Source organism: Haliotis cracherodii, unplaced genomic scaffold, assembly GCF_022045235.1.
Source record: "Haliotis cracherodii isolate W230 unplaced genomic scaffold, xgHalCrac1.p SCAF_19, whole genome shotgun sequence".
NCBI lineage: Eukaryota > Metazoa > Mollusca > Gastropoda > Lepetellida > Haliotidae > Haliotis > Haliotis cracherodii.
The window spans coordinates 8,124,042-8,149,656 of record NW_027266274.1 but is presented as its reverse complement, the minus strand read 5'-3'; the positions used below and the strand labels follow the sequence as shown (position 1 = coordinate 8,149,656).

General features: G+C 39.6%; 1 protein-coding gene across 1 annotated transcript in view; it reads left to right on the top strand.

The window, feature by feature from the left end:
• The first annotated feature begins 15,642 nt into the window (after positions 1-15,642).
• Positions 15,643-25,615, top strand: part of LOC139467069 (uncharacterized) — an 89,083-nt gene continuing 79,110 nt past the window's right edge. Inside the window, exon 1 of the mRNA XM_071248787.1 lies at positions 15,643-16,022. Within this exon, the coding sequence (XP_071104888.1) occupies positions 15,989-16,022 (34 nt within the window). The 5' untranslated portion in view covers positions 15,643-15,988. The remainder of the gene's footprint in view (positions 16,023-25,615) is intronic.

The window sequence follows — 25,615 nt, the reverse complement described above, 5'->3', positions numbered from 1 at the left end:
GCGCGCACATGTATGTATGTATGTATGTATGTATGTATGTATGTATGTATGTATGTATGTATGTATGTATGTATGTATGTATGTATGTATGTATGTATGTATGTATGTATGTATGTATGCGTTCATATATGAATGTACATGAGTGTGTATGTATGCGCGCACCTGTATGTATGAGTGGGTGTGACCTATCGCTGCTTTTGGCAGTGTTCCAGGCTTGTATTAGCAGAGAACACCAAGAATGGTGCTTGCACGTGCTACCCGTGGAGGGAAACGAACCGGCTGTCGACATGTTTTATCTCCTAGGGATTTGGATAAGTAATTACGTGGTGTAAATAATGAATTGTTCTAGTTTCACGATAAACAAGGGTGGCCCCCGAAAAGGGCCACTTACTTTCCGGCACCGTTCACTACCAGCGATATGCACAATAATTTACGTGGTCCTAAGTCATTTACGAATGGAATAGGTCTGGTCATACTTTTTTTTTTTATTGTGAGAGTGAGTGAGTGAGTTGAGTTTTACGCCGCTTTTAACAGTATTCCAGTTATATCGCGGCGTGTCAGCTTAATGTGGGAGGAAAGCCCGAAGTGATGCAGGTCTCAGAAGTTTACCACTTCGGTGAAACCCACGAGCACGGGTATGGTGCTGACAAACCTAGAAACATTTGGGGCGAACCGTTTATTGTGAGATGCATACTTGCATTTCCAGAAAAACAATATTTGTAAGAATTATTTTAATACTCTTATTTACAGGTCTCAATCAGCCTTAATGTTCCCAATGTATACCTCTCGTATCAGCCTTACTGTGCCCCTTGACTGCCCTTGCTATCAGCCTATTTTCTCCACTGTCTCCCGTTGCTAACGGCCTTAATTTCCCCATCGTCTACCTTGGGTATCAGCCTTAATTTCCCCAATGTCTACAGTGGGTATCAGCCTTAATTTCCCCAATGTCTACACTGGGTATCAGCCTTAATTTCCCCAATGTATACACTGGGTATCAGCCTTAATTTCCCCAACGTCTACCCTGGGCACCAGCCTTAATTTCCCCAACGTCTACACTGGGTATCAACCTTAATTTCCCCAATGTCTACAGTGGGTATCAGCCTTAATTTCCCCAATATCTACACTGGGCACCAGCCTTAATTTCCCCAACGTCTACCCCGGTATCAGCCTTAATTTCCCCAAAGTCTACACTGGGCACCAGCCTTAATTTCCCCAACGTCTACCCTGGGTATCAACCTTAATTTCCCAAATGTCTACACTGGGTATCAGCCTTAATTTCCCCAACGTCTACACTGGATATCAACCTTTATTTCCCCAATGTCTACACTGGGTATCAGCCTTAATTTCCCCAACGTCTACACTGGGTATCAGCCTTAATTTCCCCAACGTCTACCCTGGGCACCAGCCTTTATTTCCCCAACGTCTACCCTGGGTATCAGCCTTAATTTCCCCAAAGTCTACAGTGGGCACCAGCCTTAATTTCCCCAACGTCTACACTGGGTATCAGCCTTAATTTCCCTAACGTCTACCTTGGGTATCAGCCTTAATTTCCCCAACGTCTACACTGGATATCAGCCTTAATTTCCCCAATGTCTACCCTGGGCACCAGCCTTAATTTCCCCAACGTCTACCCTGAGTATCAACCTTAATTTCCCCAACGTCTACACTGGGTATCAGCCTTAATTTCCCCAATGTCTACACTGGGTATCAGCCTTAATTTCCCCAACATCTACTGGGTATCAGATTTAATTTCCCTAACGTCTACCCTGGGTATCAGCCTTAATTTCCCCAACGTCTACACTGGGCACCAGCCTTAATTTCCCCAACATCTACCCTGGGCACCAGCCTTAATTTCCCCAACGTCTACCCTGGGTATCAACCTTAATTTCCCCAACGTCTACCCTGGGTATCAACCTTAATTTCCCAAATGTCTACCCTGGGCACCAGCCTTAATTTCCCCAACGTCTACCCTGGGTATCAACCTTAATTTCCCCAACGTCTACCCTGGGTATCAGCCTTAATTTCCCGAACGTCTACAGTGGGTATCAGGCTTAATTGCCCCAATAATGGTTACGCAAAGTCATAAAGAATGTTATTCCTGTATTGATATCCTTATAGAATGTCGTCCCAGTATGCGGAGAGTTATTGCACAACGTTGACGGGTCCGTCACAACAGTCGACATTCTAAACATACCTGCAGCATGTTGTCAGGTCAGGTGAGATGAGATCAGGGTACAATGTCCATTTTTTATCTAACTTCCAAGTTTAACCCGTACATAAACCAAGTACCTAAACAAATGTGGGGCGGTCGGGTAGCATAATATGGTTCGCTCGTCACACCGAAGACCAGGGTTCAATTCCCGACATGGGTAAAATGTGTGAAGCCCATTTCTGGTGTCCCCCGCCGTGATATTGCTGGTATATTGCTAAACGCGGCGTAAAATACTCACTCACTAAATAAATGTGGCTGCATTGTCCGACATATACATGTGTTGTATCCACACAAGTGTTGTATCTACACAGGTGTTTTTATCTACACAGGTGTTGTATCTACACAGGTGTTGTATCTACACAGGTGTTGCATCTGCACAGGTGTTGTATCCACACAGGTGTTGTATCCACACAGGTGTTGTATCAGCACAGGTGTTGTATCTACACAGGAGTTGTATCCACACAGGTGTTTTATCCACACAGGTGTTGTATCCACACAGGTGTTGTATCTACACAGGTTTTGTATCCACACAGGTGTTGTATCCACACAGGTGTTGTATCTACACAGGTGTTGTATCTACACAGGAGTTGTATCCACACAGGTGTTGTATCCACACAGGTGTTGGTTGTATCTACACAGGAGTTGTATCCACACAGGTGTTGTATCCACACAGGTGTTGTATCCACACAGGTGTTGTATCTACACAGGTGTTGTATCTACACAGGAGTTGTATCCACACAGGTGTTGTATCCACACAGGTGTTGGTTGTATCTACACAGGAGTTGTATCTACACAGGTGTTGTATCCACACAGGTGTTGTATCCACACAGGAGTTGTATCTACACAGGAGTTGTATTTACACCTGTTGTATCCACACAAGTGTTGTATCTACACAGGTGTTGGTTGTATCTACACAGGAGTTGTATCTACACAGGTGTTGTATCCACACAGGTGTTGTATCCACACAGGAGTTGTATCTACACAGGAGTTGTATTTACACAGGTGTTGTATCCACACAAGTGTTGTTTCTACACAGGAGTTGTATCCACACAGGAGTTGTATCTACACAGGAGTTGTATCCACACAGGTGTTGTATCCACACAGGAGTTGTATCTACACAGGAGTTGTATCCAAACAGGTGTTGTATCCACACAGGTGTTGTATCTACACAGGAGTTGTATCCACACAGGTGTTGTATCTACACAGGAGTTGTATCCACACAGGTGTTGTATCCACACAGGAGTTGTATCCACACAGGAGTTGTATCTACACAGGAGTTGTATCTACACAGGTGTTGTATCCACACAAGTGTTGTATCTACACAGGTGTTGTATCTACACAGAAGTTGTATCCACACAGGTTTTGTATCCACACAGGTGTTGTATCTACACAGGAGTTGTATCTACACAGGAGTTGTATCTACACAGGAGTTGTATCCACACAGGTGTTGTATCTACACAGGTGTTGTATCTACACAGGTTTTGTATCCACACAGGTGTTGTATCCACACAGGTGTTGTATCTACACAGGTGTTGTATCCACACAGGGGTTGTTTCCGAACAGGTGTTGTATCCACAAAGTGTTGTATCTACACAGGTGTTGTATCTACACAGGAGTTGTATCCACACAGGGTTTGTATCCACACAGGTGTTGTATCTACACAGGTGTTGTATCTACACAGGTTTTGTATCCACACAGGTGTTGTATCCACACAGGTGTTGTATCTACACAGGTGTTGCATCCACACAGGGGTTGTTTCCGAACAGGTGTTGTATCCACAAAGTGTTGTATCCGAACAGGTGTTGTATGTACACAGGTGTTATATCTACACAGATGTTGTATCTACACAGGCAAGGGGTGGTGAAGATTGGGAGAAATACTTTTATTGACGCTTCTATATACACGCTCAATTACTCACTACGTTCAACTGTTGAAAGTCATTGACTCTATTAATATCCACAGGGTTTGAAATAACCTAGATCATTAAAAACCATTTCAAGGGCACCAGTATTGTTATCCGGACGACAATGTTGACGTGGTTCAAATCTTGTGACGTAAGGGCGGCATGACGACACCTTAGAAACGACGTCATTCGACACTTGTGGTTTTCAAGACTGTGGTCATCAGTGCATTTTTCTAAAGGGGAGCTGAAAAGGATAAAGAAATAATTGGTAATAAAGAGATCATACTGATTTTACTAAATTACCTCGAACAAGAACACGCTAAATATATTGATTTGTGTCATACTGATTTTACGAAATGAGTGTCATCATTCTTGTATTTCCCGAGCGTGTTTTGGTAATTTCGGGTGTATGTGTGTATATATATATGCAAAATACTTGCTCAGATGTCATTGTAATCCTAAATCCTGAGAACCTGCTTGTGCTTGTTATGAATGTATCAATAATATGTGATTTATTCATACAATTCTGTTTTCCGTTTTGCTGTTTAAGCCCAATGACAGAAAATCGAGACGTTTTACACTTAATCACCACGAGTGTTACGACGCTTTGCATAAATTCCCAAAACACTGGAAGAAGAAAAGGGTTTACCCTCACTTTGCCAGCAGCTTGATGTTTACAGAAGGGGAAAGACTGGGGATCTACTCTGACATGGATAAGTGCGTATCAGAAATTGTGTTGAAGGAGCCATCTATGTTTATCTTTCATCCCGACAGTACGTTTTACTGATGTAAACATGCCATGGGTACAGAAGTCAAGAGCGAAACATGTGGTCAAATTATTGTATTGCCTGTATATTACATTAACAAAAGGAACTTGTACTATATAAGTGGCGGTCATATCAGGCGTGTGTGTGTGTGTGTGTGTGTGTGTGCGTGCGTGCGTGCGTGCGTGCGTGTGTGTGTGTGTGTGTTTGTGAATATATAATTTATTGGCAAGTATATTTGTACGAAAATACGTGTATTGAAGCGCTAAACAACCAATGTTACGTGTTCGTATGTTTCCACTGAAGGGGTACAGAATGTGATACTTTGTGTGGCTCTGGCATCATGCGGACGCTCTTTTATATAACTGAAATAATGTTCAAAACTGTTTTACCCAAAATCCTCAACCACAAAAGGAGACATGCAAACAAAGTGGTGGGTTGCTTGGTACATGTCATGTCTCACACGGCTGGCCCAGCTGTTTAATCATCTGTTGTGACAATAGGTCTTAAAGTATATGCCTTGTCTCACACGGCTGGCCCAGCTGTTTAATCATCTGTAGTGACAATAGGTCTTAAAGTATATGCCTTGTCTCACACGGCTGGCCCAGCTGTTTAATCATCTGTAGTGACAATAGGTCTTAAAGTATATGCCTTGTCTCACACGGCTGGCCCAGCTGTTTAATCATCTGTAGTGACAATAGGTCATAAAGTATATGCCTTGTCTCACACGGCTGGCCCAGCTGTTTAATCATCTGTAGTGACAATAGGTCTTAAAGTATATGCCTTGTCTCACACGGCAGATCCAGACGTTCATTATCAATAGTGACAATAAGTCTTTAAGCACTTGACAAGCACTGAATTGGACAATTGATCATATAATACTTTTGTGGACATTAGGCTCATATAAAAAACCCATTGTTCGTGACGCCATGACGATTGTATGTGACGTGGTTCCAACTGTAGAGCTGATGTTTCCATATATCCTTCTGGCAACTCGGAATTACGGAATATGTCACTCGTGAACTCTTCATATTTCAAACCCAGTTGTCTCGAAACCTCATTTTTATCGAATAAAATCATGGTGTCTACTGAAAAGTTATCATTCAAATTGACCTTGAAAAAGATATGAAAAACTCGTCAACAGAAACATTTAAATGCATGGTTAGCCGGACTGTGCAAAGATTCTATCCTCAGTCGTGCTAAGATCCGCTGATCCTGGGGTTTTAAGCTAAGATACGACCCTATTATGATTATTGGTTTGTCAGCTTCATACAAGTGCTCGTTGAACACTTTGGGATTATCTCCATCTTTCGTAGACACGCCACGATATAACTGAAATACTGTTCAAAGCGGTGTTTATTTATTCGCTGATACATGTAGTCTATCTTTTCCTGAAGGAAATATTGGAACACACTTTGATGAAAACGTAACGGCAGATTTGTAACCACATAAGTATATCAATTCCTTTTATTAATATTCATTCGTAGATGCTTGTAACTTCGTAGCAGTTGGCACACATCAAGAAGAAAACCCTGATATTGCGACGGTTATTTGTAAGTTATTTCATTTGTTTGTTTGTTTGTTGTTTAACGCCGCAATATTCCAGCTATATGACGGCGGTCTGTAAATAATCGAGTCTGCACCAGACAATCCAGTGATTGATAGCATGAACATCGATCCACGCAATTAGGATGCTGTGACATGCAACCTTGTCAGCGAGCCTGACCACCTGATCAGAATTGGTTGCTGAAGACCAATACTAGCCCAGATCTTCACGGGATATTGGTAAATCAACACTCATCAGGGACATGAGCACAGAGAATATTCATCCTGATTAGTTCACGACTGTTGATGGCTGGAAAGTGATAAGTATGATGATATGGGCTACATTGCTTCAATTTCTATCTGCACACACAAGAAACCATTTGGCAAGGAGGACCAGTGTAGACTGATGTTTCTAATGCGTACTGGGAAAAGAGAAAGACACACCTAAAATAGTTCCTAATCTTTCAACCTGCAATATCCTTAACCATAACATGTTCAAAGAACGCTGGGCGGTCGGGTAGCCTGATGGTTAAAGCGTTCGCTCGACACTCCGAAGACCCGGGTTCGATATTGCTGGAATGTTTCTAAAATGGGCGTAAAAACATACTTCAACGAACACAAAATTGCTAACAAAATTTGAGTTTACATTTAGTTTGTTCATCCTATATAAGCTATGTGACTCCATGTTCTGAGTATCACAATCAAATATGGATAAAGTTTCTTTTGCTTTTAAGTATATATTGAAATCTCGTTCACCAGTGCCCCCTTAAAGTTGTAGACCTCCTGTAGTGGCATCTGTATTGATGCGAGTCCTCATTTGCAGTTAGCACCTACGGAGGCACATCAACACCATCCTGTTCAACTATATACGATTTTAAAGCAGTGTGCAGGTTGCTTTGTATCGTGTAATCTCGGGTGCTGAAATAAATAATTATTCTTCAAATTGATTTTTTTCACAATGTGTGTATTTGTTTGTAACGCCGCACTCTGAAATGTTCCAGCTGGATGACTGCGGACTGCGAATATTCGAGCATCGGCCTGACTTTCCAGTGATTGATATTATGAGCAATAATCCACGCCGTCTGATGCGGATCGGTTGGTCACAGTGTGTTAACCCGACGGTATGGATCGTAGCTCATGGTATCAGTCAGTGATCTAGATTGTTGTATTTACAGACCCTATCATACACCTGAATTATTGTTACCAGTGGTGTAAAACAGCATTCACTCGCTGTCAGACACTATCACGGGCCAGAATATTTGTCTTGTCTGAAAAACACCACTCTTTGAATTGTCGTATGCAGAAAACGTTGCCATGTGCCACGCTCATAAACTGAAGCGGAAGAAAAATCGCAACACGATACACGGTATAGGTTCTTATTCAAGGGAGACCACTCGTGTCACCACAGCGCCTTGGTTACCAACTTGTCGATACCGGTTGACTATTACTGATGATACGACTTGCAATTGGTGATAAGTGTACTAAACTTCCTCAGGTGCATGTATATCTGATTACAACGAAATATTTTGTTAATCACTCCTCTGTATACTCAAGAAATATCTCTCGCAAAGAATGTATAAAAAATTATGCCAAAAATTATTTCTTAATCGCAAAGTGGAGAATTTCTTAATTTCCCAGAATATTGCCAAGGTTTTATTATTTTGTTTGCTTGAAGTGTAACTGTTGTTTAACTCGGTGATTGAAATATGAGCATCGATCCGCGCGATGTACAGATCATATGCCAGATGTCAACCAAGTTACCTAGCCTGACAACCCAATCCACGTCGCCGTCGCACACGCAGTACAGATGACATGAGTTTGTCAGTGAGTGAGTGAGTGAGTGAATGAGTGTGTGTGTGTGTGTGTGTGCGTGTGTGTGCGTACGTGTGTGTGCGTGTGTGTGTGTGTGTGTGTGTGTGTGTGTGTGTGTGTGTGTGTGTGTGTGTGCGTGCGTGTGCGTGTGCGTGCGTGTGTGTGCATCGGATAGTACTGCGGGTTTTTTAAGTCTTAGCAATTCGAAACATTTCAAGAGGGTGTTTGTAAATATTTTATGTCCGCTTCATTTACTTTGTCAGCCGCAACACATTAGTCTGCGATGGCCAAACCAGTGAGTACGAGAGTACCGCTGTTAGCAATATTCGAGCTGTTACAAATTCAGCACTTACATTGAGTCGATACAGAATCTGGGAAGTCCCTTTGGAACAGACCAACAAGCGTCAGCAAAGACCTCGTGATGACGCCGTCGCCCTGAACGTGACCCGACTGCTGTTCCCAATTGTCTTTGTCACAGAGTTCGAGAGTGTCTGTTTTTGTTAATGACCTATTAAACTTATTTGTTACGTACAGCAAGAATATGACATTTTAATTACGACGAGGGAGAGTTGCTTGAGGTGTCTTTGTAAATTCTAGACGTTATGGAGGAGCATGTCAAATAGGGGCTACACTTCATTATCTGCCAACAATCCGTTAATCGTAACTTCTGGGTCCCGCGGGGTAACGATATGTACATTAGCCGTGCACCAAGGTAAATTAGGGTCAAGGCATTTCTAGACGTCTGGAGTTTTCTGTTGCTGAATATATGATCATGAATATATCAGTGCAGCCAGTCTCTCGATAAAAATCAAACATTGTCTGACGCGAATGTATTTCTGACTCTTGTGATGTAGCAGTGAACTTCACTGTGTATGGATTTCGTCACATCATAAATAAATTAATCCCTGTTTAAACCATTGTACGATTCCGACTAGAGAATGCGCATGTGTGATGTACTATCAAATAGTGTGAGTGAGTGAGTTGGGTTTAACGCCACTTTTAACAGTATTCCAGTTATATCACGGCGTGTCAGCTTAATGTGGGAGGAAAGCCCAAAGTGATGCAGGTCACAGACGTTTACCACTTCGGTGAAACCCACGAGCAGGGGTATGGTGCTGACAAACCTAGAAACATAATCGAGGCGAACCGGGATTCGAACTCACAATCATATATTTCTGGCGTGCCCAAGGGACGCAACTCTGCACAGCGAATCGTGTCGCCTTTGACGACTGGGCCACCCGTGCTCCCCTATCAAATAGTGATAACACCAGGTGTTCGCGTAAGGGGAGCGTATCCTGCCTAGACGGTGCAAGTAATGTAATTATTCTCTCATACAAGAAACACGGCATCCTAGAGATGACCAGTAAGCCGTGTCACCAAGTGATTACTTGTGTGAGCGGGTTTGGGTTAATACCGCTTTGAAGAGTTCTTCAGCAGTATCAGGACGTGTCAGATTGATGTTGGAGGAAAGCCCGAAGTGGTGCAGGTCTCAGACGTTGACCACTTTGGTGAAACCCACGAGCACGGGTATGGTGCTGACAGACAAAATTAAGATTAATCTTTGCGGTACTCAACACAGTTTTAATTATATTTTAGTTGTCACAAATGTGTCAGTTTATTATGTGAAGAATGTACAACGTGACGTTCAGTTATTTGGTGAGTCACGTCCACTGTTATCATGGGATACAACAAAGGTCTTAATGGGGACGAATACGGGGTAGAATAGGTCTTCAGCAACCCATGCTTTCCGTAAAAGGCGACTGTGCTTGTCGTAAGAGGCGACTAACGGGATCGGGTGGTCAGGCTCGTTGACTTGGTTGAAGCATGTCATCGTATCCCAATGACGTGGATAGATGCTCATGATGTCAATCACTGGATTATCCGGTCCAGACTCGATTATCTAAAGATTCGACCACAAAATTTTAACTGGTAGGTGACGTAACTCTGCTATCGAGTAAATGAGCTATTTCGGGCGTTAGTTCCCAAATCATGACAAAAATGAGAATCTCACACGAGTGTTGATAGAAATTACAACATAGGAGGCTTACGGAGGATATTTTTCCTTTTATCAACGAGTCTTGATTTATGGGCTTGAAGACACGGGGGGTTCTTCCAACGTTTTCAGTTCGTGAACAGCTGTACAGCTGTAAAACGGTATGAACCAGAGTCTTGTTTGCGACTAAAATTTAGTACAGCTGAACAGCTTCAGTGGCAGAAAGATTAATGATGTTATTTGGTTGTGACGTCATGGTAACGATGACGTCACAAAGTCTGCAAATTATTGTGATGAATTGTAGCGATATCTTCTAGAAGATACTCCTTGATCTCACCGAAGCGATATCTCCTGTGTGAGTCACGTTTGGGTGATAAAACTCAAATACTGGGAGAAGCGGCGTTAAATTCCCTCTCTAGGGCACGTGTCCGGATGGATATACGAACGTTTCACTGGTCTCTGATTGGGTTCCTTTGTGTTTGTGTCCCAATAATTTGAGTTTCAGAAACAAATTGAACATACAAAATCATAACATGGGCTAGGTTTAACCACACAAAGATACAACTATTTGTCTTTATATATTTTGTGAATCGAAGCATTCAGTTCAAACAACAACTTGATAGATGAAGCTGTATACACAAGCGAACAGTGCTAAAAGGATAGAGCGTCTGCACGGAGAGGGATAGAACTATCAGTATACACACACGCACGCACGCACACACACACACACAAACACACACACACACACACAAACACATACACACACGCATACACACATGCGTGCACGTTGCTATACAAGTGCAATAACCTAAACGAGTGAGTGAGTGAGTTTTTACGCCGCTATTGGCAATATTCCCGAAATATCTCAATCAACCCTACCCATGTGACCAACAAACGAAGCGGGTTTGAACTTTGTTGAAGTAGCGATAAAGCTTGCCTTGCAAGAATAACTCTCTAAATTCTTCTGTAGCTTAATTAATTGATCATGGTTTAAGTAAATGAGTGGATTTTGATTTTTTAAATGTTATTGATCCTTCACCAACTAAATCCTTCTTAAGTCTAGTTTTCTGTAGCTTCTTCTTTAAGTTAGCTATTTTTGTTTAACATTTCTCTGTACTGTATTTCAGTTAAATCGTGTCAGCTTAATGTGGGAGGGCACGGATTGGGTGTTGTTTTACTCTGATAAAAACCCATGCACACGGACATGAATGCACCCAGAATGCGAATACACGATCACTTAACGTCATACTCGGACGAATCTTGGATTCGAACCCCGACCAGTGACGCAACTATACGCAGCGAGCTCCGGCGCCTTAGCGGGCCATCTGCCCTTTAAGATTAAAGACGTCAATTAAATTTTAGTAGTATTGCAATCGGTTAAAATAGTTTGGGCCTCGTGGCTAAAGTGATTGCTCGTCACGTCGAAGACCCGGGTTCGACTGCCCACATTGGTACAATGTGTGGAGCTCATTTCATCTTCATGTAATACAGTTCATGTTCACGAAATACAGTTCATGTTCATGTAATACAGTTCATGAAATTTAGTTAATGTCCATCTTATGCAGTTAATGTTCATGAAATGTTAGTTTATGTTCAAGAAATACAGTTAATGTTCATTTAATACAGTTCGTATTCATTTAATACAGTTCATGTTGTAAGTTCATGTTCATGAAATACAGTTCATGTTCATTTAATACAGTTCATATTCATGTAATTCAGTTCATGTTCAATAATACAGTTCATGTTCATGAAATACAGTTGATGTTCAAGAAATACAGTTGATGTTCATTTCATACAGTTCGTGTTCATTTAATACAATTCATGTTCATGTGATATAGTTCATGTTCATTTAATACAGTTCATGTTCATGAAATACAGTTCATGTTCATTTTATACAGTTCATGTTCAAGAAATACAGTTGATGTTCATTTCATACAGTTCGTGTTCATTTAATAGAGTTCATGTTCATGTGATATAGTTCATGTTCATGAAATACAGTTTATGTTCATTTAATACAGTTCATGTTCATCTAATACAGCTCCTGTTCATGTAATACAGGTAATGAAATACAGTTCCTGTCCATGTAATACAGTTTATATTCATATAATACAATTCATGTTCATGTAATACAGTTCACGTTCATTTAATACAGTTCATGTTCATTTTATACAGTTCATGTTCATGTACTAGTTCATGTTCATGTCATATAGTTCATGTTCATTTAATTCAGTTCATGTTCATCTAAAACAGTTCATGTTCATGTAATACAGTTTATATTCATATAATATAGTTCATGTTAATATATTACAGTTCATGTTCATGTAATACAGTTCATGTTCATGTACTAGTTCATGTTCATGTAATATAGTTCATTTTCATTTAATTCAGTTCATGTTCATCTAATACAGTTCATGTTCATGTAATGTTCATGTAATACAGGTAATGAAATACAGCTCCTGTCCACGTAATACAGTTTATATTCATATAATACAAGTCATGTTCATGTAATACAGTCCATGTTCATGTAATACAGTTCATGTTCATGTACTACTTCATTTTCATTTGACACAGTTCATGTTCATCTAATAGAGGTCATGTTCATGAAATACAGTTCATGTCCATGTAATACAGTTCATGTTCATGAAATACAGTTCATGTTCTTTTAATGCAGTTCATGTTCAAGTACTAGTTCACGTTTATGTACTAGTTCATGTTCATATAATACAGTTCATGTTCATGTAATACAGTTCATGTTCATTTAATACAGTTCATGTTCATGTACTAGTTCGTGTTCATTTAATACAGTTCATGTTCATGTACTAGTTCATGTTCATTTAATACTGTTCATGTTCATGTAATACAGTTCATGTTCATTTAATACAGTTCATGTTCATGTAATACAGTTCATGTTCATGTAATACAGTTCATGTTTATTTAATACAGTTCATGTTTATTTAATACAGTTCATGTTTATTTTATATAGTTCATGTTCATGTAATACAGTTCATGTTCATGTAATACAGTTCATGTTTATTTCATACTGTTCATGTTTATTTTATACAGTTCATGTTCATGTAATACAGTTCATGTTCATTTAATACAGTTCATGTTCATGTAATACAGTTCATGTTTATTTAATACAGTTCATGTTTTATTTATACAGTTCATGTTCATGTAATACAGTTCATGTTCATCTAATACAGTTCATGTTCATTTAATACAGTTCATGTTTATTTCATACAGTTCATGTTCATGTAATACAGTTCATGTTCATGTAATACAGTTCATGTTCATTTAGTTCATGTTCATGTTTATGTAAAACAGTTCATGTAATACAGTTAATGAAATACAGCTCATGTCCATGTAATACAGTTCATGTAATACAGTTCATGCTCATTTAATACAGTTCATGTTTATGAAATACAGTTCATGTTCATGAAATACAGTTCATGTTCATGAAATACAGTTTATTTCATGTAATACAGTTCATGTTCATGAAATACAGTTCATCTTATACAGTTCATGTTCACGAAATACAGTTCATGTCACTGAATCCCCAACCGATGGTTGCACTCTTAGTCATCCTACTTCACTTAGTTTTAATCAAAGTTTACATGATACTCATCGTGGAGTGTTCGGTGTTTCCTTCCAAGAAGCTGACCATTGGACAACTGATGTGGTCTCACTCTTCATACGGTTCCCAAAAGATCAATGGCCGAATTTGATCATGTTTCACCCCTTCAAGAAATGTCAATTCGTGTTAAGTATCCTTGTTCCACACTTATTAGTATTACCTAAATTGTAAAGAGGCATAGAGGCGTCACCACGACCTGACCCTACAGCTTTACAGACAATCCCCAACAGATATAGTAATACACTACCAAAATACAATTCTTATTGACTTTGATGTCCAAGAAGAAGGATTGCCATCTCAAACTGTCTGACATGCAAGACTTTGTACTGAAAGCAATTATCTTGATGTTAATGATTACAACGAACCATTTTGGTAAACCACTGTAAGTTTCAAGCATCATTAACAAACTGCTCCTATTTCTTCGCGAATGAGCGTTGTCAGTTACGTGTAGTCATTACGGCACCAGCACTGGACACATGTTAACATTGCCTTAACATGTAAAGCGCTGGGGTAGTAATTGCCTTTCAATACACTATAGGCGTTTGCTGTATAAACATTGTTTAAGAAATTACTATGAATAGAAGCACCACGTGGCACCATGTCCTGACGTCCTAAGAGGTATCTTAAGCTTTACCTCTCCTCTAAATCAAAATTATTTATTGAAATGCACCAAAGGACGGTAATGCTGTATTTACCTACAAGATTTGAGGCAAGTGAAAGTACAGCAAGATGTCAAATATGATGTATAGCTTCATCAGGGAGTAATTCAAACGTCGACCCTTTGCTACAAAACAGTCGCAAATCAATGTTTAGCTGACACAAATTGTCTATCTTACTGATAGTCGTTTTAGATTGTGTGAATGTGAAAGCAACTTTATTAAACAAAGTCCAGCATGAAGTGAAATGTCAAAGATTAGGACATCTTGCCCATCGTTGTTCTGAGAACATGTACAATTATGGTCATCTGTAGATTTGCTTCAGTCAGTTTGTCAGCATCAAGACTATACTTCATAATTCAAAGAAACAGGGGTAATAATAGCTCCAATTTTGGGCCCGAATTGCCCAGGCGGATATAGAATTACGCCAAAAATGTATGGGAACTTTGTCTGGATGGCTAGAATTAGCCAAATGATTTCTTCATATTACTTGGCCGATGTCGATAGACTTGGCGGTAGGAATCGCTCTGGCACTTTGTACCGCCAAAAGTCATTTGATTTCTACATGTTATTGATTGGTACGTGGCTCTTTATTCGAGGCAAAACATGGATGACGGTGAACCTTCATTAGCCGGTGATTGAAGCTTGAGTGGTGAATACCTTCCCCCACCCGCTCAACCGTTGTCTTTCATACGTCTGCCACCACATTAGATCTGATGCAGTTTTAAGTAGCTTAGACTTTTTGAAAATTCGCAATTAAGAACAAAAAGGGAGAGAAGACCTAAGGGGGGTAACTCGTGAATTCCCCTCAAGAAACAAAGAAGCGGAGATCGTTAACCGGTAATTCGATGATGCCCTTTTGCGATAAGAGTGTCTTATTGTCGTAGGTGAACAAGGATAGGACGTAGATGCTTTACATACCGACGGTTTCATATCTAGTCTCTGTACATGTATTTGCTATGCTTGGTTAGTTCAGCGATGATAGCGCACTCCTAATGAACAGTACGAGCAGACGACACACCAATCAATACTTTCGACAGCTGCGGCGCGGGTCCCGCTCTACCCACGGTTTAATAAAGATTCCTCGCCCGGTCCAGAGGTTATTTCAACAGGGAAACCTGGTCGCCCAAGGGTGCCTAGCTCTCTGATTTGCCAAAAGAGAAAAGCCTTTTCAAAAGTCTAATCTCAGTTCCTTTGGATGGGTTATTGAATTGTTCCGTTGTGGCTACACAGAAGACTGCGGAGGTGGTTGTATGCTCAGAGAAGGATTTTATTGCATTGGCGGACAGTTCAGTAAACTTGTAGAGATACTTCAAAAGTTTGGAGCACGCTTTCGCGGAGCGAGGCGACTATCACTCTCCCATTGGAAGTCTAAAAACAGTTGCACTGGCTCATGGATACTTGCGTTTTGAGCTGTCGCTACTTGAAGTGGAGTATGAACTAGGAGGAGACGTAAATGAGGCGAGAGAATGGATGTTTTGAACTTGGGACTTCTTATGACAGGTGGGTGGACGATGAAGAGCGTTGTGACTGTTAAAGAGCATTCCTCATTAACACGTCTCTCGAAAGATTAATTGAGCGTGGACATTCCTCGTAAATAGTTTTTAATAAATTGTGCCAGGTTTTTTTTCTATTGCTTCATGAAAATTATATTTTGATTGATTAATTACTGTAACTGGTTTATCATTACGTGTGTCAATGACATTCATTTGCATTTCTGTTCTGATAGTTTCCGTTTTCCGTTTCAATTATTCTTTATGATGCAATCAGATGCTGTCAGTTTTTTAATCATGAAGGTAAGATTAGACTGTATGTTCAGTTTGGACATAACGTGTATCATTTTGGTTTGAACGGAAACGATTAGGATTTGATTATCAAACCTTGATAATAAATGTATAGAAATTAACTTTTAATGATTTTGAATTATAATGATGAGGATACGTATATCAGTCACTTCTATGACGATTCGAATTAGTGTCATATTATTTAGATCATATCTAATAACGCCTTATATTTACTTACACATGGATTATTTATTATCTATAACTGAATAGATATATATGTCTGTTATAGTACGTTCGTACCTCAGTATGTTGACGAACATGTAGAAGAAAGGTTTCAAGTTCAACTTGCAACGGTATCGTCGTGAACACCTAGCTGTGATTCCGTGATTTCATTGAACATACTTATTATGAAAAGTACTGAACACAACGTGTATGATTACAAAATGCATTTCGTCAATATGTGTTGATCGTCAACCTTAAGCTAATTGGGCATTGTAAGCAGCGCTTATCTGACATCGATTTCGTCTACATTACCTCATTAAACATATACATGTCTAATTTGAAGACCAGAACTGATTACGGCAAGCCAAAAACTATCATGGGACTAGGACGGTTTCCGGCCCAGCTCTCGGGACTCATTAGCATCCATAGATCACCGTCAGTACCTGGCCAATTTACCAACGCCTGTCATCCTGATTTCTCTTTGAAGTAACGCCCTGTAATTCCCTTCTCCTTCTTCGATTCACTCCCACACCGATGTCGGTTCACTTAAAATCTACTTTCTTGTAACAATCATGTAAAGTTTTATAGTCATGCATTACATACTCCATATACTATTAATGGGCGATACAAGTCACGTACATTTTGGGTCATTGGAAATCCTGATGTCTTCATTTTGAGCAGTGGAAAACAATGACGAATGGGATAAACTGGTGTCCGAACCCAGAGATATATGACAGAACATCTCTATATGTTAAAACAAGTAGACGGAACGAGAATTTAAATGCCACAAGCGAACTGAATATTTTGGTGAAGAGACAAATTACTTTCGGAGTGATTATCGTGAAATGTGTGTATAGTATTGTATCAAGGGTTTGTCATTGATAGCTTCATGTGAAGGTGGAGTATAGAACGTTGGGACTATATGTAGAAGAACATAACTTCTATTCAACTAGTACATGTCACAATGTATGTATGTGTGTATGTATGTATGTATGTGTGTGTGTGTGTGTGTGTGTGTGTGTGTGTGTGTGTGTGTGTGTGTGTGTGTGTGTGTGTGTTTTTGTGTCTGTGTGTGTATGTGTATTTCAGCCATAACAACGTGCACGCACACGTAGTCCAGCCTTGCATTGTACGTGTAGTTCAGCCTTGACAATGTACGTGTACTTCAGTCTTGGCAATGTACGTGTAGTGTAGGCTTGGCCATGTACGTGTAGTTCAGGCTTGGCAATGTACGTGTAGTGTAGGCTTGGCAATGTACGTGTACTTCAGTCTTGGCAATGTACGTGTAGTGTAGGCTTGGCCATGTACGTGTAGTTTAGGCTTGGCAATGTACGTGTAGTTCAGGCTTGGCAATGTACGTGTAGTTCAGGCTTGGCCGTGTACGTATAGTTCAGTCTTGGCCATTTACGTGTGGTTCAGCCTTGGCCATGTACGTGTGGTTCAGGCTTGGCAATGTACGTGTAGTTCAGCCTTGACAATGTACGTGTACTTCAGTCTTGGCAATGTACGTGTAGTGTAGGCTTGGCCATGTACGTGTAGTTCAGGCTTGGCAATGTACGTGTAGTTCAGGCTTGGCAATGTACGTGTAGTTCAGGCTTGGCCGTGTACGTATAGTTCAGTCTTGGCCATTTACGTGTGGTTCAGCCTTGGCCATGTACATGTACGTGTGGTTCAGGCTTGGCAATGTACGTGTAGTTCAGGATTGGCCATTTACGTGTACTTCAGCCTTGGCAATGTACGTGTAGTGTAGGCTTGGCAATGTACGTGTACTTCAGCCTTGGCAATGTACGTGTAGTTCAGGCTTGGCCATTTACGTGTACTTCAGGTTTGGTCATGTACGTGTAGTTCAGGCTTGGCAATGTACGTGTAGTTCAGCCTTGGCAATGTACGTGTACTTCAGGTTTGGTCATGTACGTGTAGTTCAGGCTTGGCAATGTACGTGTAGTTCAGTCCGATTGACTTATCTTCAATGAGTTTTTTAACAAGTGACAATATACTTTCTTTATTCTTGATTCCCGCGTACAGCCTCAGCCACAGCGTTCAGATAATGCTTCTTAGTTTCTCAGATCCATAGTTGAAACGTCTAAGACCTGCAGCACTTATGGTTTTTCTCTTACTGTATGCTGACACGATGGCATATAAATCAAATACTGCTGATAGTGACAATAAACTCACTCACACAGTCTTACACTATTATTGTTATGTTCAATGAACTTTAATATCACAATGACCAAGTAGAAAAAAACGACACAAAATGTAACTGAAGATAATGCTGTACCATGCAATGGAAATATGTATTATTTTTATTATGACCTGCCTTAAGCATCCTTATCTTTGCACATATTTCGAGTATCACATGTACCTTGTATATACTTCGTGTATCACATGTACCTTTCACCTACTCCGTGTATCACATATACCTTTTACCTACTCCTTGTATCGCATGTACCTTTCACAAATTTCGTGTATCACATGTACCTTTCAAATTTTCTTGTATCACATATACCTTTCACATACCTCGTGTATCACAAATACATTTCACCTACTTCGTGTATCACATATACCTTAAACATACTTCGTGTATCACATATACCTTAAACATACTTCGTGTATCACATATACCTTAAACATACTTCGTGTATCACATGTACCTTTCACAAATTTCGTGTATCACATGTACCTTTCACATACCTCGTGTATCATATATACCTTTCACATACTTCGTGTATCACATATACCTTGGATATACTTCGTGTATCACATGTACCTTTCACATACCTCGTGTATCACATGTACCTTTCACCTACTTCGTGTATCACATATACCTTTTACTTACTCCTTGTATCGCATGTACCACAAATTTCGTGTATCACATATACCTTTCACATTTTCGTGTATCACATATACCTTTCACATACCTCGTGTATCACAAATACATTTCACCTACTTCGTGTATCACATATACCTTAAACATACTTCGTGTATCACATATACCTTAAACATACTTCGTGTATCACATATACCTTAAACATACTTCGTGTATCACATGTACCTTTCACAAATTTCGTGTATCACATGTACCTTTCACATACCTCGTGTATCATATATACCTTTCACATACTTCGTGTATCACATATACCTTGGATATACTTCGTGTATCACATGTACCTTTCACATACCTCGTGTATCACATGTACCTTTCACCTACTTCGTGTATCACATATACCTTTTACTTACTCCTTGTATCGCATGTACCACAAATTTCGTGTATCACATATACCTTTCACATTTTCGTGTATCACATGTACCTTTCACATTTTCGTGTATCACATGTACCTTTAACATACTTCGTGTATCACATGTATCTTTCACATACTTCGTGTATCATATGTACCTTTAACATACTTCGTGGATCACATATGCCTTTTACTTACTCCTTGTATCGCATATACCTTTAACATACATCGTGTATCACATGTACCTTTCACATACTTCGTGTATCACATATGCCTTTTACATACTCCTTGTATCACATATACCTTTCACATACTTCGTGTATCACATATACTTTTAACATACTTCGTGTATCACATATGCCTTTTACTTACTCCTTGTATCGCATATACCTTTAACATACTTCGTGTATCACATATACCTTAAACATGCTTCGTGTATCACATGTACCTTTCACATACTTCGTGTATCACATGTACCTTTCACATACCTCGTGTGTCACATATACCTTTCACCTACTTCGCGTATCACATATACCTTTCACATACTTCGTGTTTCACATGTATATTTCACATACTTCGTGTTTCACATATACCTTTCACATACTTCGTGTTTCACATGTATCTTTCACATACTTCGTGTATCACATGTACCTTTCACATACTTCGTGTATCACATAGACCTCGCACATATTTCGTGTATCACATGTACCTTGTATATACTTCGTGTATCACATGTGCTTTAGACATACTTCGTGTGTCACTTGTACCTTGCACATACGTCGTGTATTACATGTACCTTTTACATACTTCGTGTATTAGATGTATCTTTCACACACTTCGTGTATCACATGTACCTTACACATATTTCGTGTATCACATATACCTTGTATATACTTTGTGTATCACATGTACCTTGTATATACTTCGTGTATCACATATACCTTAGACATACTTCGTGTATCACATATACCTCGCACATACTTCGTGTATCACATATACCTTACACATACTTCGTGTATCACATATACCTTGTATATACTTCGTGTATCACATATACCTTTCACCTGTCCGTGTATCACATATACCTTAAACATTCTTTGTGTTTCACATGTACCTTTCACATATTTCGTGTATCACATGTATCTAACACATACTTCGTGTATCACATATATCTTGTACATACTTCGTGTATCATATATACCTTGCACATACTTCGTGTATCATATATACCTTGCACATACTTCGTGTATCATATATACCTTGCACATACTTCGTGTATCACATATACCTTGCACATACGCCCCGTGTAGATCACTGTTGGTCGTTAGAGGAGACTTGACAGATCGGATGTTCAGGGCCAGTGACATGGTTTTTTGCATGTCATCGTCCCCTTATGGCGTGAATGGTTGCTAATATATATATCACTGCATTATCTGGTCTAGCCTCTAATATTTACAGACCGTCGTCATATAGTCAGAATTTTTGATTTGTTGAATTGCAGCAAAAACAAAAACACACAAACCATTAAACAGATCCATAGTCTAACCCAAACCATGGTTATGAAATTGAGACAGTATCAAACAGCAAAATTGCATTAATCGTTTTTCTGCCTTGCCATATCAACCATATTATCACATAAACATATACACAGTTTCCATATAAATTCAATAACACGAATTAGAAAAAAAAAACATCTGCAGTCATCGCCCTTTATATTTCTGTATTCGCTCAGCCAAGCATTAGAACAATGCATTAAGCTCTTGAAAAATCATTATCTGTATTTTTTATGTTTCTTTATTGTTATCCCTCGTTGTTCTGGGACTTGAGCCCATGCTGAGAGGATATCGGTTCACTTCAAACACACTGCAGCCCACTTCCTTGCTTTGCTATTAATGCTGGTTTTATGTCTTCACGTGGATTGTAAACTGTGGCCAATTTGAAAATCGAAAATCTTTGAAACACCTTTAAGTACAATTCTGTGTTTTGTTTGGAGGAACGTAGCTCTATGTTTTCGGGAACATATCAGGTTTCTAATTTAAACCCGTAATAAGGGAAATACAGTATCGAAATATCGTTACTTGCTTAATCATTATGGGGATAGCGTCCAATGATCGTTTTGATCACAATTACCAGCCATTGTAGTTTAACTTATGCAGTGTTGGGGGATTTTCGCGTTATCTCTTTCCTTGCATCTAACAAAACATGTTCCTGTTGGATGTCCTTTCGGCGTGCATAATGTATAGTAATATATCCACCCAGTTAGACGCATCGTTACGATATATTACTGATTTGTTGTATCCTTGTATGCAAGACGGGTTAAATTCACTTTTGTCTCTAATGTCCTAATTATTATGCCTCTAGAACTTTATAATAGAAATATTTGATCAGTTAGAGCTCAATTCTCGATATAAACAATCTCTATGGTGATATTCCATGCTCATTATAACCAACATATTTATATTCAAAAGTCTGCAAAAATATATTGTCAACATGATTATGATGTATACTCATATACATCTCGTATTTTACATGTGTTGTACCAATTCCAACATCTCGCCAGATGACTTGTATACGTCATTCATCACAGCAATAGTTTATGAAATTGTATTAATTACTAATGTTACTATTTCATGGAAATATCGCACTTTGTATGCACTGTATTCATTGTAATAGTTACACGTGTCCGCTTTCTGTATAATATTATGTTTATGGAAAGGACTTTTGAAGTTGGACAACGTTTAATCCATTTGACATTGTAATGTCGATCAAATAAATTTAAAACAAACAAGGATTAACATCATACAATGAATACCATATTGAAGCATGTAGATAAATTGGCAAACTTCTACAAGTAAAAATAGATAACATTTATCATGACTATGTAAAATTGTACAAATTGGCATCCAAAGCAACATAAACTGTGTGCATGGGAATAATGATGACAGGTTACTAACCGACTGAATAGGTCAAATAAATACAAATTCCAAGAGGAAAAACCGGACATGTTGAAAAATCGAAGCAAGCATGTTCTTCAATGGGACTGTATCATTAAGCGAATCTTCAGTTGACAGTTTTTTCGGCTAACACACTCCGTCTAAAAACAAGAAGACGACCACAATAGCTGCGACTTGTCTCTAACAACCAATGTCTCATCTTGTCGGTTCCTCAAATGTCAGCACGGACTGGGGAGAAGTTAGGAATTATTTTAACACGCTGTGTGGCTTCTCTCGATATTGTACGCTGCTGGCATTGAAACACGTCGTAATTGAAAGGCGTGTGGTATTGTAGAAATTGAAGGAGAGGTTTCCTGTTGACTATTTTGGAATGTGGAGCTCTATATAGAGCACGAGTGCCTTATGGTTTAAGACGGTGCGAGTCGATATTTAGATTGTTTCCCTTAGTAATGCCAGAATCCGCTGGTTGTGGGTTCGAATCTCGATTTCAGACTAACGATACATGGATTAATATAGAGTTTCGGATAACAGATCAGCCAGGTTATAGAGAATTTAGGAAAGTTCAAGCAGATGAGTTCTTGTGTAGAGACATTCAGATAGACGATACGTAGAATCGTTGAGCTGAGGATAACGGATTGGCAACCTAATAGAGAATTTAGAATAGTTCATGCAGATGGGTTCGTTATAGAGAATTTCACATACGACAATTCGTGGAAAGTTTTGGATAACGGATTGCCAGACGGATAACGGATTATGGAGAATCACGCAGATGGGTATGTTTATAGAGACATTCAGTTTGACGATACGTAGATTCAAAGTGCCCGACTACATGTGGTCGGGTTAAGGGAGTTCTTCAGATCAAAGACGCTGGTTTATAGAGAGTACACACGGAATAAGATTGGATGAGCATAACGCCCATCATTATTGAGAATCCCGTCCACTAATCCCCATTAATGTTACTTCACGTTGTTCTATTAATCTGCGCCCCAAAGAGAATCTCCACGCACACACCAAAATGTTGTCCACGTAAATGTAGGACTAATATCCAGCGCATGTTGTGTACATTCAGATCTCATTATCTTTAATAAGTGTTAGTCCAACACCGACTCTTGATGGCATTCTTGGAGTAATTTGTAAATGGCAATTTACGCCGTGTATAGCCGAATTGCAGCAACACCGCGCATGCGAATTCATACATACATGTACGTACATACATATAAACGTATATACGTACGTAACATACACACATAAAGACATTTATATAAACATAAATACGTACGTAACATACACACATAAAGACATACAAATAAACATATATACGTACGTAACATACAAACATAAAGACATTCATATAAACATATTAAAGTTAGGTTGCCCTCCCATACCACGCAATGATGTTAAATTAAAATGGTGTTTAAAGCGGGGTTAAAGTTCCGGCTGTCCTCCCATTTTAGGCTGACAGACCGTGATAAAACTTAAATACTGTTCAAAACTCACTCACAAATTTGATTCATGGTCGGATTCGACTCCAGTTTTAATAGATCATGGATGAAGATAGCATTATATTGGTTAAGTTAATTTAGTTTCAAATAAACAAACACGATCTTCTTGCGCCATCCGAATGCCCCATCGTCTCCCCATGCCTCCAAGAGCTTCCGCATCCCCATCCCACCTCTCATTACTTTCATCTCCCCTCACAGCGTCCTACCATGCAACATCCACGTGTCTCTCCAGAATCCAGATTAACCTTGCACCTTTCCCCGACTCGTTCAATAGCCAGTCAACTTATATTTTCATTGAAAAGACCATCAGATAGCCCTAGCTCAACGCTGACACAAATGAACAAATTGATTTGGCCACGGTGGCTGGCTATCTGAGCTTTTATCGTGAGTTGTCCGAGAGATACTGTCTTAAACCAGCAGGGCTCGTAGTTGGACTATGCTGAGTCTGACAGACTCGACAGCTTTAGTGCAGAGGTTTATATAACACGTCACTTTCAACTAGGCATTTGATTGCTAGCCAAACAACTACTGATATTTATTCCTGGTCGCTGTCAATTGCTACAGGAAGGAAAAGATTTCTGATCAATGGAAGTTGAGCCAATATTGTTATTTCATATTGCTATACAGAAGAGTTGCTTGTCGTTGGTGGGGAAAAGTCAAGCCGCAGGAGAGTTCCTTGTCTTTGATGGTAAAAGTCATATCACTTGCTTAGGGATGTTAGTCCTGATACCTGAAATAGTGTGGCTATATCTGATTATTAGTTTATTGCCTCTCTCTCTCTCTCTCTCTCTCTCTCTCTCTCTCTCTCTCTCTCTCTCTCTCTCTCTCTCTCGTTATCACGCTCTCCCTCTCTGTCTATCTCACTCCCCATTTGTGTCTCCCTCGCGCTCTCTCTCTATTTCTCTATCATTCTCTTTCTCTCTATATATATTTCTCCCCCTCTCTCTATCTCTCTCTTGTTATCACGCTGTCTCTTTCACGCTCTCTCTCTCTCTATTTCTCTATCATTCTCTTTCTGTCTCACTCTCTATCTGTCACTCTCTCATTATCACGCTCTCCCTGTCTATCTCGCTCTCCCTGTGTCTCTCGCTCTCACGCTCTCTCTCTCTATTTCTCTATCATTCTCTTTCACTCTCTCTCTCTCTCTTTCTCTCTCGCCTTCTCTCAATCTCAAAATGCAAAATTCTTTAAAAAACATATGAAATATGGCCCTCTTTCTGGTACTTCCCTCAATTATCAAATCCTCGTAAATTGCACTACAAGCTCATCACAGACTGCCAAAACCATGACATGCGTTATCTACAACAGTCGATTTACCATCTGTATCTGTCAGCTTGTGTGCCAGCTACACCGACCCCTCCGTAACCTGACATGCTCTACAGACACAGTGTGCTCTTG